Raw genomic sequence first — 13,496 nt, 5'->3', positions numbered from 1 at the left:
GGGCTCATCAGACTCACAAGAGTCAAAGCTGAGGGACACTTTAATTGGAATGGCCAGCTATGACACAAGCCTGCACTCTAGTTAAATGGATTAATTTGAGGTTTACATTCAAGAAAAACTCCTCATTTATGGAAACAGTCCTGACATGTGAAGGCACAATGGGAAGTGGGAATGGCGGAGGAGTGGGTCTGGGGGAGAGGAACTGGAAGGAGTGGAGGGAGGAGAAACTGTTCAGGATGTAACGGATGAGAGAAAGAAAAGAGAAGAAAAAGGAAAAAATGTAGAGGTTTTTTTTTTTCCATTTTTTTTTGGGGGGGGTTTCAAGACATGGTTTTTCTATGTAACTTTGGAGCCTGTCCTGGTACTCACTCTGTAGACCAGGCTGGCTTCAAACTCACAGAGATCTGCCTGCTTCTGCCTCCCAAGCGCTGGGATTAAAAGCATGCACCACCACAACCAAGCCCAATTTTTCTTAAGATATTTATTTAATGTGCAACAGTGTTTTGCCTGTATATTCTCTGTGTGAGGTTTTCAGATCCTCTGAAACTGGAGTTACAGACAGTTGTGAGCAACCATGTAGTTTCTGGGAATTGAACCCAGGGCCTCTGGAAGAGCAGCCAGTGCTCTTAATTGCTAAGCCATCTCTCCAGCTCTGAATGTAGAGTTTCATTTGATCAGAGAGCAAATCTTGACCAAACATTTTCAACACCAGCTAATAGTGTTCTTCTCTGTCTTAAAAAACAATTAAACTTATAATTCAGTTTTTAAATAAAAAATTCAAATATCCTCAAGAGGAGCAAAAACCCACATGCCCATGAGCCAGCTTTGACAGGTGACAATTAGCTAAGAAGCAAACTTGTTTTGCCTGTATGTCTCTAGTCTCAGGTTGTTTGACAACAGCCAGGCAGCTTGTCATTTCATCCTTAATCCTTGTGAGTTTCTCTACCTTGAGCTGTAATTGGCTACCACTGCAATTATGTCTGGGTTATAAAATAAACTAAGAAATCAAATAGGTATTTGGGACTGCCAGTCCGCAAGTGAAGAAATTAGATCATGCACGGCCAGGCTGTCTATGCTCAAGATCCATCAAACACATTTAACAGAACTTAAAACCAAGCATCACTTAGAGTACGGCAACTGTAAATAGTGGGGCACCAGCTACCCAGGGCAGCAGCATGCTACGTAGGGACCGAGGAGGACACCCAAGTCCCGAGACACCTTCAGAAGACCAACGTTCTTACTTTTTCAGGTACCTAGCATTAGGAATTTTTATGTATTTTACTCAAATTCTTTTAAAAACCAGAAGGCAGTTGTCCTTCAATCCCTGGCACCCACACAGTGGAAGGAGGAAACCGACTCCTCCAGGCAGTCCTCCGGCCTCCACCTGCACATGAAGGCACAAGCACATCCACGCTCACACTGGACAATAAGTGAAGAGAAAGGTACCTCCTTCCTGAACTTCTCAGATTTGCGGATATCCTGCCGCATGGAGTCAATCTTCTGCATGGCCACCTCCATCTCCTCCTCTTTGTCACGGAGTTGGCGGGACACCTTCTGCTTCTGGGACCTGAGCTCGGCCATGCGCTCATTGAGCTCTGAAAACTCCTGCAGGGCCCGCTTTCGCTGCTGATGGGCATCTTTGAGTTCTTTGGTCTGGGATTTCAATCGCTCTGAAGCTTCAACCAATTGCTGAATGAAAAGAATTCTGTAAGTTTTACATCTACTTAACAAAGACCTGGAACCCAAGAGTCGTGTTGTAGCAAAGTGAAAAGTGATTCAGGGCCGGTCAGTTTATAGCCGGGGTTTGGAACGAGCTCAGGAACAGGCTGCCCCCCACGGAGTGGGGACCTAACTGATGTGGCAGCAAGCACCTGAGCCAGTGTATTTCTTCAGGCTATGCATGTGAGAGGAACAAGGCCTCCTCACATAGACAGTCTGTGCTACCTTGTGCAATTCTTCCTTCTCCTGCCGCACCAGGCGGTACTGCTTCTCCAGGCCTTTCAGCCGGTGTGTGGAGTCCTCATGCTCCTGGCGCAATGTCACTGTATCCTCAAGCTGTCGCTCAAGCCTGTTTGAATCTGGGCAGAAGAGAAGTGAATTTGTTCCTTTATGTTAGCTAACTAACTGACTTGAAATTATCTGGTAATTCACAAATAAAGCTTTTTTGTCAATTTTTTTTCACTAGTTTCAATTTATTTAGTTTATATGTATGTCTGTGTAGTGTGTGCCCATGTGCATGCCACAGTGAGGGTATGGGGGGGTCAGAGGCCAACAGGGACTGAACGCTAACAAGCACCCACTGCACCATCCTGTCAGCCTCACACTGTCTTCAGTCAGAAGCCCTATATCCCCACACACAGTGTCAGCTATGCATACACTGTAGGCTTTCTGGTGTTTAGCCTAAACATTTCTATTCTGCTTATGTTTTATGCTGGAGACTCTCTCTTCAAAGACTTGCCTCAATCCCTCTGTCATCTCAGAGTGCTGGCCCTTTCTCAGGGTGTAAGGTAATAAGATTACTTAGTGAACTTTTATTCTTACTCAGGATGGTGGGGTCTGCTAGAGATGGAGAGCACAGACTCCAGATGTAACTGGAGATGGGGGCTGATCAAGAGCCTGCCCACGTGTGGGTAAGGGATATGGTTGACAAGCGATCTGATGACCAAGACGAAAACAGAATGTGGATGGTGCTGCAGAGACAACTCGGAAGGAATCTGACACCCTCTTCTGGCCTCCACAGGGACCAGGCATGCACGCACACAGTACACATGCATACATGCAGGCAACAAACAAAACTGGAAGAAAGAAAGTAGAGGTGGGAGGTTGAACTCTTATACTTCTGAGGCAACAGCCAGCAGGCAGATTAAGTACAAGAGAAAAACCCGAGTTTACGGAGAATACTACGTTATCAGAACAAGCGAGGTAGGAAAACAATTTCAGACACAGACAACATGCTTCAACTGTGCATAAGCTTGCACAATTTGAGCTTTTCCCTACTTTTTGCCCCTTGGAAAAAGGATTCTGGAAATAGGAAACTCATACTCAAGAATAAGGATCAAGCAGCAACCAGCTAGAGCCCTTACCTGCCATTTTATTTTTCAAACGCTCAATTTCTTCATTTAGCCTCTTGATTTCTTTGTCCCGGTTGGAGTTGCCCAGGGCCCGTGTGGAGCCGTGAAGGGACTGCACAGCCTGGGTGGACTCTAAGGGAGACACAACACTGAGTGGCCAGCCATGTGTGCAAGCAGGACCCTAGCCATATCAGGCCACTCCAGACACTCACCCTGCAGCTTTCGGCTCAGCTCTAGTTTTTCTTGTTCCAGTCTTCGTATCCTTCGCTCATAAGCCTCCACCTGCAGGCTATTCTCCAGATCACGTTGCACGTCTTCATCTTTGGTTAATGTGTTGGACTGCATCATGCTCTTCAGAGAGCCTCGGTCAGAAAAACAGCTGCAAACAGAGCAACAGACTTTCTAATCTACTGAGAACCGACAACGATTTCATTAGCATTTAGAGTCTTTTTAAAGTGGCAAACAAAATACCTGTGAAAAGATTTTATTGTGTATGAAACCAAAGTCAGACAAGAGCCTCCTTGCCACAGACGACTAGGTAGGAGTGGGAGCCTGGACAGGACACAACAGGGAACGGATGCTCACTTGGAACTCACTGCTCACAATCAAGTGGAAAAACAAAACTAAGGCGCTTTGCCTAATGAGCTAGGCTTACAGGGAAGCATAACCCACTGGTCGAAAGGCTCACTGGCTCTGCTTTTTACAAGCTGTGCCATGCTAACAATTTAGGGATTATCGTTTTGCCTTGCAGACTCAACAGCACATTGCCTTGCTCTGGCCAAGTGGCTTAGCTGTGAAGGATCGGCTGACTCAAGACCATACTCATGAACGTGGGCTCTTTGCTCTGCTCAGATGGAAGTCAAGGACAGTTCTGGTATCTAACAGCCTAATCTTTAGACTGCTACATGAGGTTCTCAGGTCTGCTTAGCTTGTCTCATTCCTACTATGAACCCGATAGTAGGCACTGGGCACATCCCCTTCTGTTATAGACTATAAGAAACCAGCATTTCTGGAGACAGCCTACCACAAACGGAGAGTTCTAGGTCCATCTGTATGAACTGTGTCTTGACAGGCTAGTCAGAAGTGTAACGAGCACCCTGTGGGCTGGAATGCACCTGGAACTCTTTTGTGATGAGGTGCCAGTAATCACTGTTGGATCAGACAGGAGATGCACATGCCGCATCTCAAGACTCCCTACCGGCCTGAGCAGAGGTGCCCTTCCAGCACAGCCACACTACCGCAGGAGTGTGAGCCCAGAAGGTATCCAGTTCTGTAGCTATGCTCAGGAGGAGGAGTGTGTATCACTCTCCTCTCACCTCCCTCTCTTTGGTTTCTAAAACTGAGGAAGGACGCCCTGTACTACACAACTTGGTCAGCAGACAGGTTCACTAGGGATAGAAATGACAGGCACAAACACCAATCTGGTGAACTATCAAATTCATATCAAAGGAGGAATGAGTTCCAGCTCCACTATGGGAACTAGGAGCTGGGGTTGCAGTACTGACAAAGTCAAGCAGTGTGCTCTAAAGGCTTCTTGACTGAGTGTGAGCAGAAACAGCTGTGACCACCACTGGCTTTCACCAGGATAAATCTACCAGCTGACAGCCTATACACAGGAGCCAACCATCACCTGTGGGTCAAGTTCTGTGCCTGTACCTTCCGTGAGCCTTTAAGAATGCCTTCTACATGTCACTTCCCACTCTCTCTCCCCATATATGTATGAATGGTTTGCCTGCATGTATGCCTGTGCACTGCCTCCATGCAGTGACCAAGGGGACCCCTAGGACAGGAGTTAGAGATGGCTGTGCGCTATCCTGTGGGTGCTGGGGATGGAGCCCTAGTCATTTGGAGGAGCAGTCAAGCTTTTAACTGTTGAGCTATCTCTTCAGCCTCAGTTTTTAAATATTTAAGGGTTGTAGAAGAAAAAAAATGTGTGACAAAGAACAGAAGATGTGTATTACAGTCCTCTATAGCTTAACAACAGGGACCCATTCTGGCAAGAGCTGTTAGGTGAACTTGTGCCAACACCTAAAGTGTACTTCCACAGCCTGAGAGTAAACCATGTGCACAACAGAGAGACACAATCAGAACTGCAGGGCACACATGGGACCCACGTGGTTGCTGGCATGGTGGGATGCTATCCACAGAACACATGAACTACACAACACAACAGCGTGTTCTGCAGCTGTCAGCGGAGTCATGTTAGTGTCAAGCATTTCCACTGAACATACGCATGTACAATGGTAATGCACCACCACAAAGGGCAGACACTGGCATCGTCAGGCAATGGGAATATCTCAGCCCACCATTCTGTATGTGGTCTGGTGTTGACCACACACTGATGTGGCACATGAGCATATTTGCTAATTTTCCTTTTCAGAAATGCCAGCCGGTGCTGGTGCATACCTACAGTAATCAGCAGAGGACAAAAGACCCTCTGCATCTCTCGTGAGCACCATCCTCCCAGCCCTATAGCATGAGCAAAAGCTCGAGAGCCCACTCTCAGGCTGTGAAGAGTGATGGGAGCTCAACCCAGCCTTACCTTTCTGTTGTGAATGTGAAGCCGATGAATGGCAAATGCAATCCAGAGAAGCCGGTGTGAGAGCCGGGAGGTAATATTTCCTGCATCAGAACACACATAACACAGATTAAACAATCTCCCTTCACATAAGCAACACATGCCGCCAAAAAGAGTGCAAAAATCTTATTACTGTGGTCACTACTGAGCACCAGCTATGAAAAGCAGCATTAATGTGGGCTGGTAAGATGGCTCACAGGGAGAGGCCTACAGGCTTCCTGTGCTTCTGAAGCTTTTATATACAAGAAGTAGTCATGGCAACAATGAAGCTGTCACATAATAATGAATCAACACTAAATAAAAAGGTACAAAATATGAAAAAACAAAAGCAAAAGATTTCAGATGTGTGCCATAACAAGAGCGAATTTTTGTCAAAAGAGTAATCCCTCATCTTTTAAAAGCAACACGAAGGACCAAGCTGAAGACTTTAAAATAATTGCCAAATTAAAAAACATTTTTGATTTTAGACAGATCTTACTGTGTACATCTGGCAGGCCTGGAACTTACTATGTAGACTTACTGGGACTGAAGGTGTGTGCTTCAGCTACTTTAATTTTTACTTTGTGTGTGTGTCTGTGTTTATGCCTCATGTATACAGTGCCTACAAAGACCAAAGAAAGATGTTGGAGCCCCTAGAGGTGGAGTGGGGGGCAGCTGTGAGTTGCCTAATATGGGTAATGGGCACAGAATCTGGGTCCCTCTGGAAGAGCACCAGGTAATCTTGACTGCTGAGCCACCTCTCCAGCTCAGCTATCAAATAGTTTCGAAGACTAGAACAGTTCTGCCACTGACTGACTTGTTAAGCATCGGCAGCCTGACACAGACCCACCGGGAGCAGCCCAGGGGGGAGAGGCCGGGACACTCACCGTGTTTCTCAGCATGTCATCATCCACGTCGAAGTTGGATGTGTCAGAAGGACTGCTCACATCAGGGATGTACGGAGCTTCTAGGTTTCGTATATTTTCCCAATTCAGGCCTTCGAAGAATGCATGTTTTTTAAAGTCCTCGATCCCATTCTGCCCAAGCCGGCGTTCTCTGCTGCATATCAGTCTCTGAATAAGATCCTTTGCTTCTTCAGAGACATCAGTGACATGGGATGGGAACTGAAATCGCTCCTGGGGAGGAAGGGACGGCCAGAGGACACAGTCAGGGAAACCTCAGATGTGCAGACAGCACAGGAAATAATCCTTACTTTACAGTTTACCAAATGTAATCCAAAGCTAGGTAATTTTAATCCCACAAAGGCAAACAAGTAAATCATTCCCTTGGGGCCTGTGAGACGGCTCCATGGGTAAAAGGCACTCACTTGCCTTGCAGCCTGGCAAATGGAGTTTGGTCCCTAGAACCCAAGTTAACAGAGGAGAACTCCACAAAGTTGGCCCCTGGCTTCAATGTGCACTGTGGCACATGCACCCCCACGCATGAGAAGACAATGAATTAAGATAAACTGACTTATCATAGCTGGCTTGTTAACTCCTACCCACAAATGACAATGACAGATTATATTTCTTCCTCTCCAAACAGCAGAGAACGCAGACAAATGTGCTGTGGAGACATGCGGCACAGCCCTCTCAGTGCTGGGCCAACACTGCATCTTAAAAGAAAACAGCCTCAAGAATCCACACTTTACGCTGCAGGAAAACTACAAACCACACGCTCCTTAATTGTCGGGGACAAAGAACAGATTAAAACTCCTAACACCTCACATTTGCACCCTGACCAAGAGAACAAGTGTTCAGCTGAATTCCTATAGAAGGGGTTTGTTTAAAAAGAACAGAACAGACACCAACAATGAGAACCATGTACCTGTGTGGTACAGAAATAAATACCGAAATACATGAACAGAAGCCCATTCACACAACATACCGCACGTTGCGGGCTGAGAGCTGAGCTGCCAGCTACTCGAGGCGAGTATGCACTATGTGAAGTCTTTCTAGGAAGCACTTACTTATGAGTTAAGAATCTGCCTCTACTTTGTGTGCTTGTTGTATGCACCAAAGGTCCATACTGAGGTCTTCCTCAATTACGTTCCACCTTTATTTATCTACTTAGTTTCTGAGACAGTCTCTCATATAAAACTTAGACCTCACTCATTTGTCTGGACTAGCTGGCTCCAGGATCTGCCTGTCCCTCTATGGGACGATAGCTGTGCATCTCCACACCTGACTCTCCACGGGGATACAGCTGTGCACTTCCACACCTGACTCTCCATGGGCGACAGCTGTGCACCTCCACATCTGACTCTCCATGGGCGACAGCTGTGGACCTCCACACCTGACTCTCCATGGGGATACAGCTGTACACCTCCACACCTGACTCTCCATGGGGATACGGCTGTGCACCTCCATACCTGACTCTCCATGAGCGACAGGTGTGCACCGCCACACCTGACTCTCCATGGGCGACAGCTGTGCACCTCCACACCTGACTCTCCATGGGGATACAGCTGTACACCTCCACACCTGACTCTCCATGGGGATACGGCTGTACACCTCCACACCTGACTCTCCAAGGGGATACAGCTGTACACCTCCACACCTGACTCTCCATGGGGATACAGCTGTGCACCTCCACACCTGACTCTCCAAGGGGATACAGCTGTACACCTCCACACCTGACTCTCCATGGGGATACGGCTGTGCACCTCCATACCTGACTCTCCATGGGTGACAGGTGTGTACCGCCACACCTGACTCTCCATGGGCGACAGCTGTGCACCTCCACACCTGACTCTCCATGGGCGACAGCTGTGCACTTCCACACCTGACTCTCCAAGGGGATACGGCTGTGCACCTCCACACCTGACTCTCCATGGGGATACAGCTGTGCACCTCCACACCTGACTCTCCATGGGGATACAGCTGTACACCTCCACACCTGACTCTCCATGGGGATACGGCTGTGCACTACCACACCTTTTACTTGGGTTCTGGGGCTTCAAATCAGGTGTGCACAACTACACAGCGAACACTTTACTGATGGAGTTGTCCCCCATGCTGAAAAATATTCTAAGTATAGTTTTTACTTTGATTTGGAGTGAAATATAAAGCAATTTTCATGTTAATCTTGACCCAACATGAGCAATTAATGGGAGACTGGTTGAAATACAGGTCAACTACATACAACTCAGTTTTCTGGGATGTGTAGGCATATACACACAAACATGCCAGGTCTTGTTTGTGTTACAGCAGACAGAAAAGGAATCCTGCCCATGGATCCTCAGGGCTGGGTGTGCAGTCCTGTGGTAGGTCAGTCAAGTGTGTGTTGTGGGGCTGAGGTGGAGATGGAGAGAACAAGGACACAACATCAAAGTGAAAAATAAAAACCCTGAAAAGGGAAAAAAAGAACATACTGGGATGGGGAAGGAACGAGGATGCCCTACGTGGAGGTGAGCTCACTCATGACTGTGTCCCAGGTGGCATCTAAAGCCGAAGTGTCTACAAGGACCTCCCAACACCACTCTAGGCTCTAAATGAACACATGGATTGTTCTACACAAGCCTGCCTCTCCTCCAGGGAGTCTGGTCAGTGAACACAGGTCCATTAAATACACAGAATCTCCTCCTTTCCGTCCACGTGTGCAGTGTCACCATCTTATGTTGATGACATCACAAACCTCTGCCCACCTCTCCTGTCCCGCCACCCCATCCGGCCTGAACACCATTAGCCTCCACCTCCCCACCAGCCTGTGCAGGCACTACAACAGCCTACAGCATCTCACCTCATGGTTCCTCCACTGCTGCCCACCCCGCCAGCCCGTATGGGCGCTACAACAGCATACAGCATCTCACCTCATGGTTCATGATCTTGCCATAGGTCTCCACCAGTGACTCTGCATAAAATGGCGTTTCTCCATACAGCATCTCATACATGCAGACGCCCAGCGACCACCAGTCACACTCAGGTCCATATTTGCCCATGCCATCCTCCATGGCCTGCAGGATCTCTGGTGAGATGTAGTCAGGTGTACCCACAGCCACTGAAGACTGAACCTTGGGAGAAGAAGGGGTGATGAAGGGAAGCCTGACAGCATCGCTAACAACTACATATCTCTATCTGCTTCCCTTAGAATCCCGCAGTTGCAGAAAACAGAGCAACAGTGACATAAAAGTCCCCAGAGGCAGCAACCCTACACCTGCTACCCATGCTCCCAGGGTAATCTAAGGGCTCCGTGTCCAGGCCAGCCCTTGACTTTTCTGTCCAACACAAAGCCTAAGGAAAAGCATACACTGGCTTCTAACAAGTCCCAGGGGCTATGGCTTCCTAGCACAGCCCACCCTGAGTACCCAGAGGGAAAACAGGCAAGTTGGCCCAGCACCATTGGGTTCCGAAGAGAGTCTCTGCTCAGGGGCCTGAGAGGGTGGTAGCTATCCCCACAAAGAGATCAGTTCCCTACAGTCCACATCAGCAGGCACATGCCTGGAGCAGAGGCACTCGAGCAGTGCTATATCAGGGAGAGCCAACCACCACAGAAAAGCAGAAGAAGATGAGATATACAGATGGGACAAAAGCAGGGCAGGAATGGGGCAGTGGTCACAGGCCCATCTAAGAAGAGACTAGACTCTCTAAGGTCCCCTTTGGAAAGAGGGTCTGGGAGGTAAGCAGTGTAAGAGGTGCTACTCAGTGGACAGACAGCAGGGGTCTGCCTGGCACTTTTCAGCACAGCAGCCTGCAGTGGCCGTAAGTAGTAAGGGCGGCAGGGGTGAGTAAATGTCCACTGTGGTAGATGGAAATGTAAATGCACCCACGGACACTGTGCTCTCATTACTCATTACCAGAATAGATTTGACCACAGCACCAACCTACCAACAAGTTAACATGGAGGTTGAAATTAAAAAAAAAAAAAAAAAAAAGCACAGGGCAGTGGAGGAGAGTGTAAACAGTTCCACGCCGGTGCAGCACGGTGAGCTGAAGCCCCGTGGCCGGTGCAGCACAGTGAGCTGGAGCCCCGTGGCCGGTGCAGCACAGTCAACTGAAGCCCCGTGGTCTGTGCAGCATGGTCAGCTGGTGTCTGCACATAGATGTCCCAAAATATACTGGCAGGAACTGTCTGGGACTCCTTTTAGAGTAGGATTTAAAGGATCAGAACCTCCTGTATGGGACTGCAAGGGCTGCTGTAGTCATAGGAAAGAATGTGATGACACACAGTGCAGTAAAAGAGGGCAGGGAGCTGGCCAGCAAGGTAAGACACACCAGCTACTCACAGGCCACCTAGCTGCAGTGTTGATTTGACCTGAGGTACCAGGTGAACCAGGCACTCACTTTCCTGTCCCACATCTGGGGCTCACAGCACTCTGCACTAAGGAACCCGGTTTTTAGGCCTGCAATAACTACAAGAGAAAGCTCAGCTTGCAGAAGGCTACCTGGAGCTGGCCCTCCAAAACGGATGGGGCTTTTCAAAGGAGGGAAGGGAGGGCTGGTCTCCCTTGCTGCAGTGTAGCATGCTTAGTCACCCAGGGCTCTAAGGAGCCTGACAAATCCCCAATGGCACCCATATGTCATCGCAAAAACAGAAAAGAAGGGCTGGAAGAGTCTAGTCAATAAACTGGACTTCCTCAAGATCCCTTACAAGATGAGAATCTTGTGTTCTATCGTCATAACCCACACTGTTAAAGGAAGCTGGCAGTGGGGGATGGGGTAGCACGATGGCACACCATTATAAACCCAGTGCTGGGGAGGGAGAACAGGCAGGCCCCAGGACCACTGGCCAATCAACAGAGCCTGTGAGTTCCAGGTCAGTGAGGGACTCTGCCTCCAAAAGGAAAGGTGGGCAGCTTCTGAGGAATTTACCCCAGGCTGGCCTCTGGCCTCCAGATGCATACATGTGCATGCACACCTGTACACTCATGCATACAAATCTGCACACAGCATGTACACACACATATGATTTTCAAACTTTAAAAATTCCTCAAATAGAAAATTTCAATTGTCTTCTAAACAGATTCATTTTCTTAATTTACATTCAAAAACTGGATTTTCTTAATTTTATATCAAACTGAACACTTAGTCCCCTTTTAACTACAAGTCAAACTCAAAAGCAAATGGCAATCTTCAACAAAAATACCTACAGTTCCATCATCATTCATCTTCAAACACGATCCAAAGTCAGCCAGGCGGATATGACCATTCACATCCAAAAGGACATTGTCAGGCTTAATGTCTCTGTTGGTGAAATAAGCAGAGTAAGTTAACTGTCCCAGTGGGCTCACAGGGAACAGTGGTCACCCAAGAGCAGCCATAACCAAGCAGAGCAACTGGAGCAGCACCAGCAGAGTTGTCACAGATGCCAACCCCTCCCCCAGCAGCACTGCAACTCCTGTCACCTGCTACCTACTAAGGTTCCCGAGTATCCACTGCCTTCCTGAGGGGGCTCATCAGCACAGGGCCAGAAAATAGCATCTAAGAGTTAGGGAGATGGTTCAGTAGTTAATGGGGCTTGCTACGCAATCTTTGGATCCCAGCAACCACATAATAGCCAGGGGGTCCCCCAAATGCCTGTAAAACCAGCTCTGAGGGATCTGATACCCTCTTCTAGCCTCTGCGTGCTCTCAAGTGCGCGCTCGCGCTCGCTCTCTCTCCCCCCCCCCATCTTAAAAAGAAAAGGCATCCAAATAGCGACTGTGCAATGCTGCCTCAGATGGCACCACACACTGTGGTCTGTGGAGAGTGCTTGGAGAAATAGAAATGGAGACCAAGGGACAAGCAGCATGGAGGGAGATGAGCAGCAGCTACCAGGAGGGATCCGTATCAGAAGAAGTAATGGAGTCAGGGAAGAGGTGGGCACAACTGTTTGCAGGCTAACAAGCTGCTCTGCACACTGAAGCTGAGTAGCCTGTATACAGTCAGCTACCACAGCAAATGGCACAGTCACACAGCCAAGGAAGACACTCAAAGCCCACACTGTCAACTGCCTATGCCCAAATGCTGGGCTGAAGCATATTCACAGTCCTGAGAATAAAGTCATTACAGACTACCCTGAAAGCAAGAGAACACGTCCACCAAAGTCACGCTCAAGTCTGTTTGCAGCAGCACCACACACAATAGACAAAACATGTCCAGCATCAAATGCAAGAGCGCGTGTGCAGGAGCATGTGTGCAGGCTGCAATGCGGCCACACAGGGGGCCCCTGCAGGGCAACAGGGATTCTGCCCCAAAACCACAGGTCAGAGACAGGAGAGAACGAGCACAGCACTTGGACCTGAAATAAACGCCTCACACAGACGCGAAGGGGAAAGAAAGGTCAGGTGTGGCACACTTAGAAAGGCAAAGCTAGAGGTCACCCGGGCTGCAACGGGAGGCTAGAAAAAGAAGGGAAGGTGGGGAAGATATGACATAAAGAAAGGAACAGCGGGGGAACCAAAATGCCAGAGTGGAAAAAACACTAGGAAAAAACAAAACCAGGAAGAAATGAGGATTTAATTAAAGGAAGAAACAGGAGAAAAAGATAAACCTCAAATGAAGACTAATTTACAAGATGCTTAAGGGAAAGTGAGTTTAAATCAAACCTAATGGAAGCACTGAGGGAAGGAACCTAGACAACACACCAGAGTCAGACTGAGGAGCTGGAGACTGACTGAGGTGGGAGCCCACAAAGGAACCGAACAGACATAAGGAAACCAGATAATAAAACACGGTTTCCATCTGAAATAGAACCCGAGAACATTCCACATGCTTGTAAGCTCAGGGTTAGAGAGGCTGTAGCAAAAGGATCAAGTTCCAGGCTATCTTGTTGGCAAGATATCACCTCAAAAACAAAAACATATATATATATATATATATATATATATATATATATATATATATATATAGTATGGTTCAGTATATATAATTAAAAACAGGCAAAGCTAA

General features: G+C 47.9%; 1 protein-coding gene across 1 annotated transcript in view; it reads right to left on the bottom strand.

Moving 5' to 3' along the window:
• The window catches only part of Cdc42bpb (CDC42 binding protein kinase beta), a 95,734-nt gene that overhangs the window by 28,866 nt on the left and 53,372 nt on the right, over positions 1 to 13,496 (bottom strand). The window contains exons 6-13 of the mRNA XM_057783025.1: positions 11,717 to 11,810; positions 9,440 to 9,640; positions 6,516 to 6,764; positions 5,614 to 5,693; positions 3,284 to 3,450; positions 3,084 to 3,203; positions 1,945 to 2,078; positions 1,447 to 1,689 (exon numbers count right to left, since the gene is read on the bottom strand). Coding sequence (XP_057639008.1) covers positions 1,447 to 1,689; positions 1,945 to 2,078; positions 3,084 to 3,203; positions 3,284 to 3,450; positions 5,614 to 5,693; positions 6,516 to 6,764; positions 9,440 to 9,640; positions 11,717 to 11,810 — 1,288 coding nt within the window. The remainder of the gene's footprint in view (positions 1 to 1,446; positions 1,690 to 1,944; positions 2,079 to 3,083; positions 3,204 to 3,283; positions 3,451 to 5,613; positions 5,694 to 6,515; positions 6,765 to 9,439; positions 9,641 to 11,716; positions 11,811 to 13,496) is intronic.

The sequence above is a fragment of the Chionomys nivalis genome, chromosome 10 (genome assembly GCF_950005125.1).
Source record: "Chionomys nivalis chromosome 10, mChiNiv1.1, whole genome shotgun sequence".
Classification (NCBI taxonomy): Eukaryota; Metazoa; Chordata; class Mammalia; order Rodentia; family Cricetidae; genus Chionomys; species Chionomys nivalis.
This window is presented reverse-complemented; position numbering and strand designations above follow the sequence as displayed.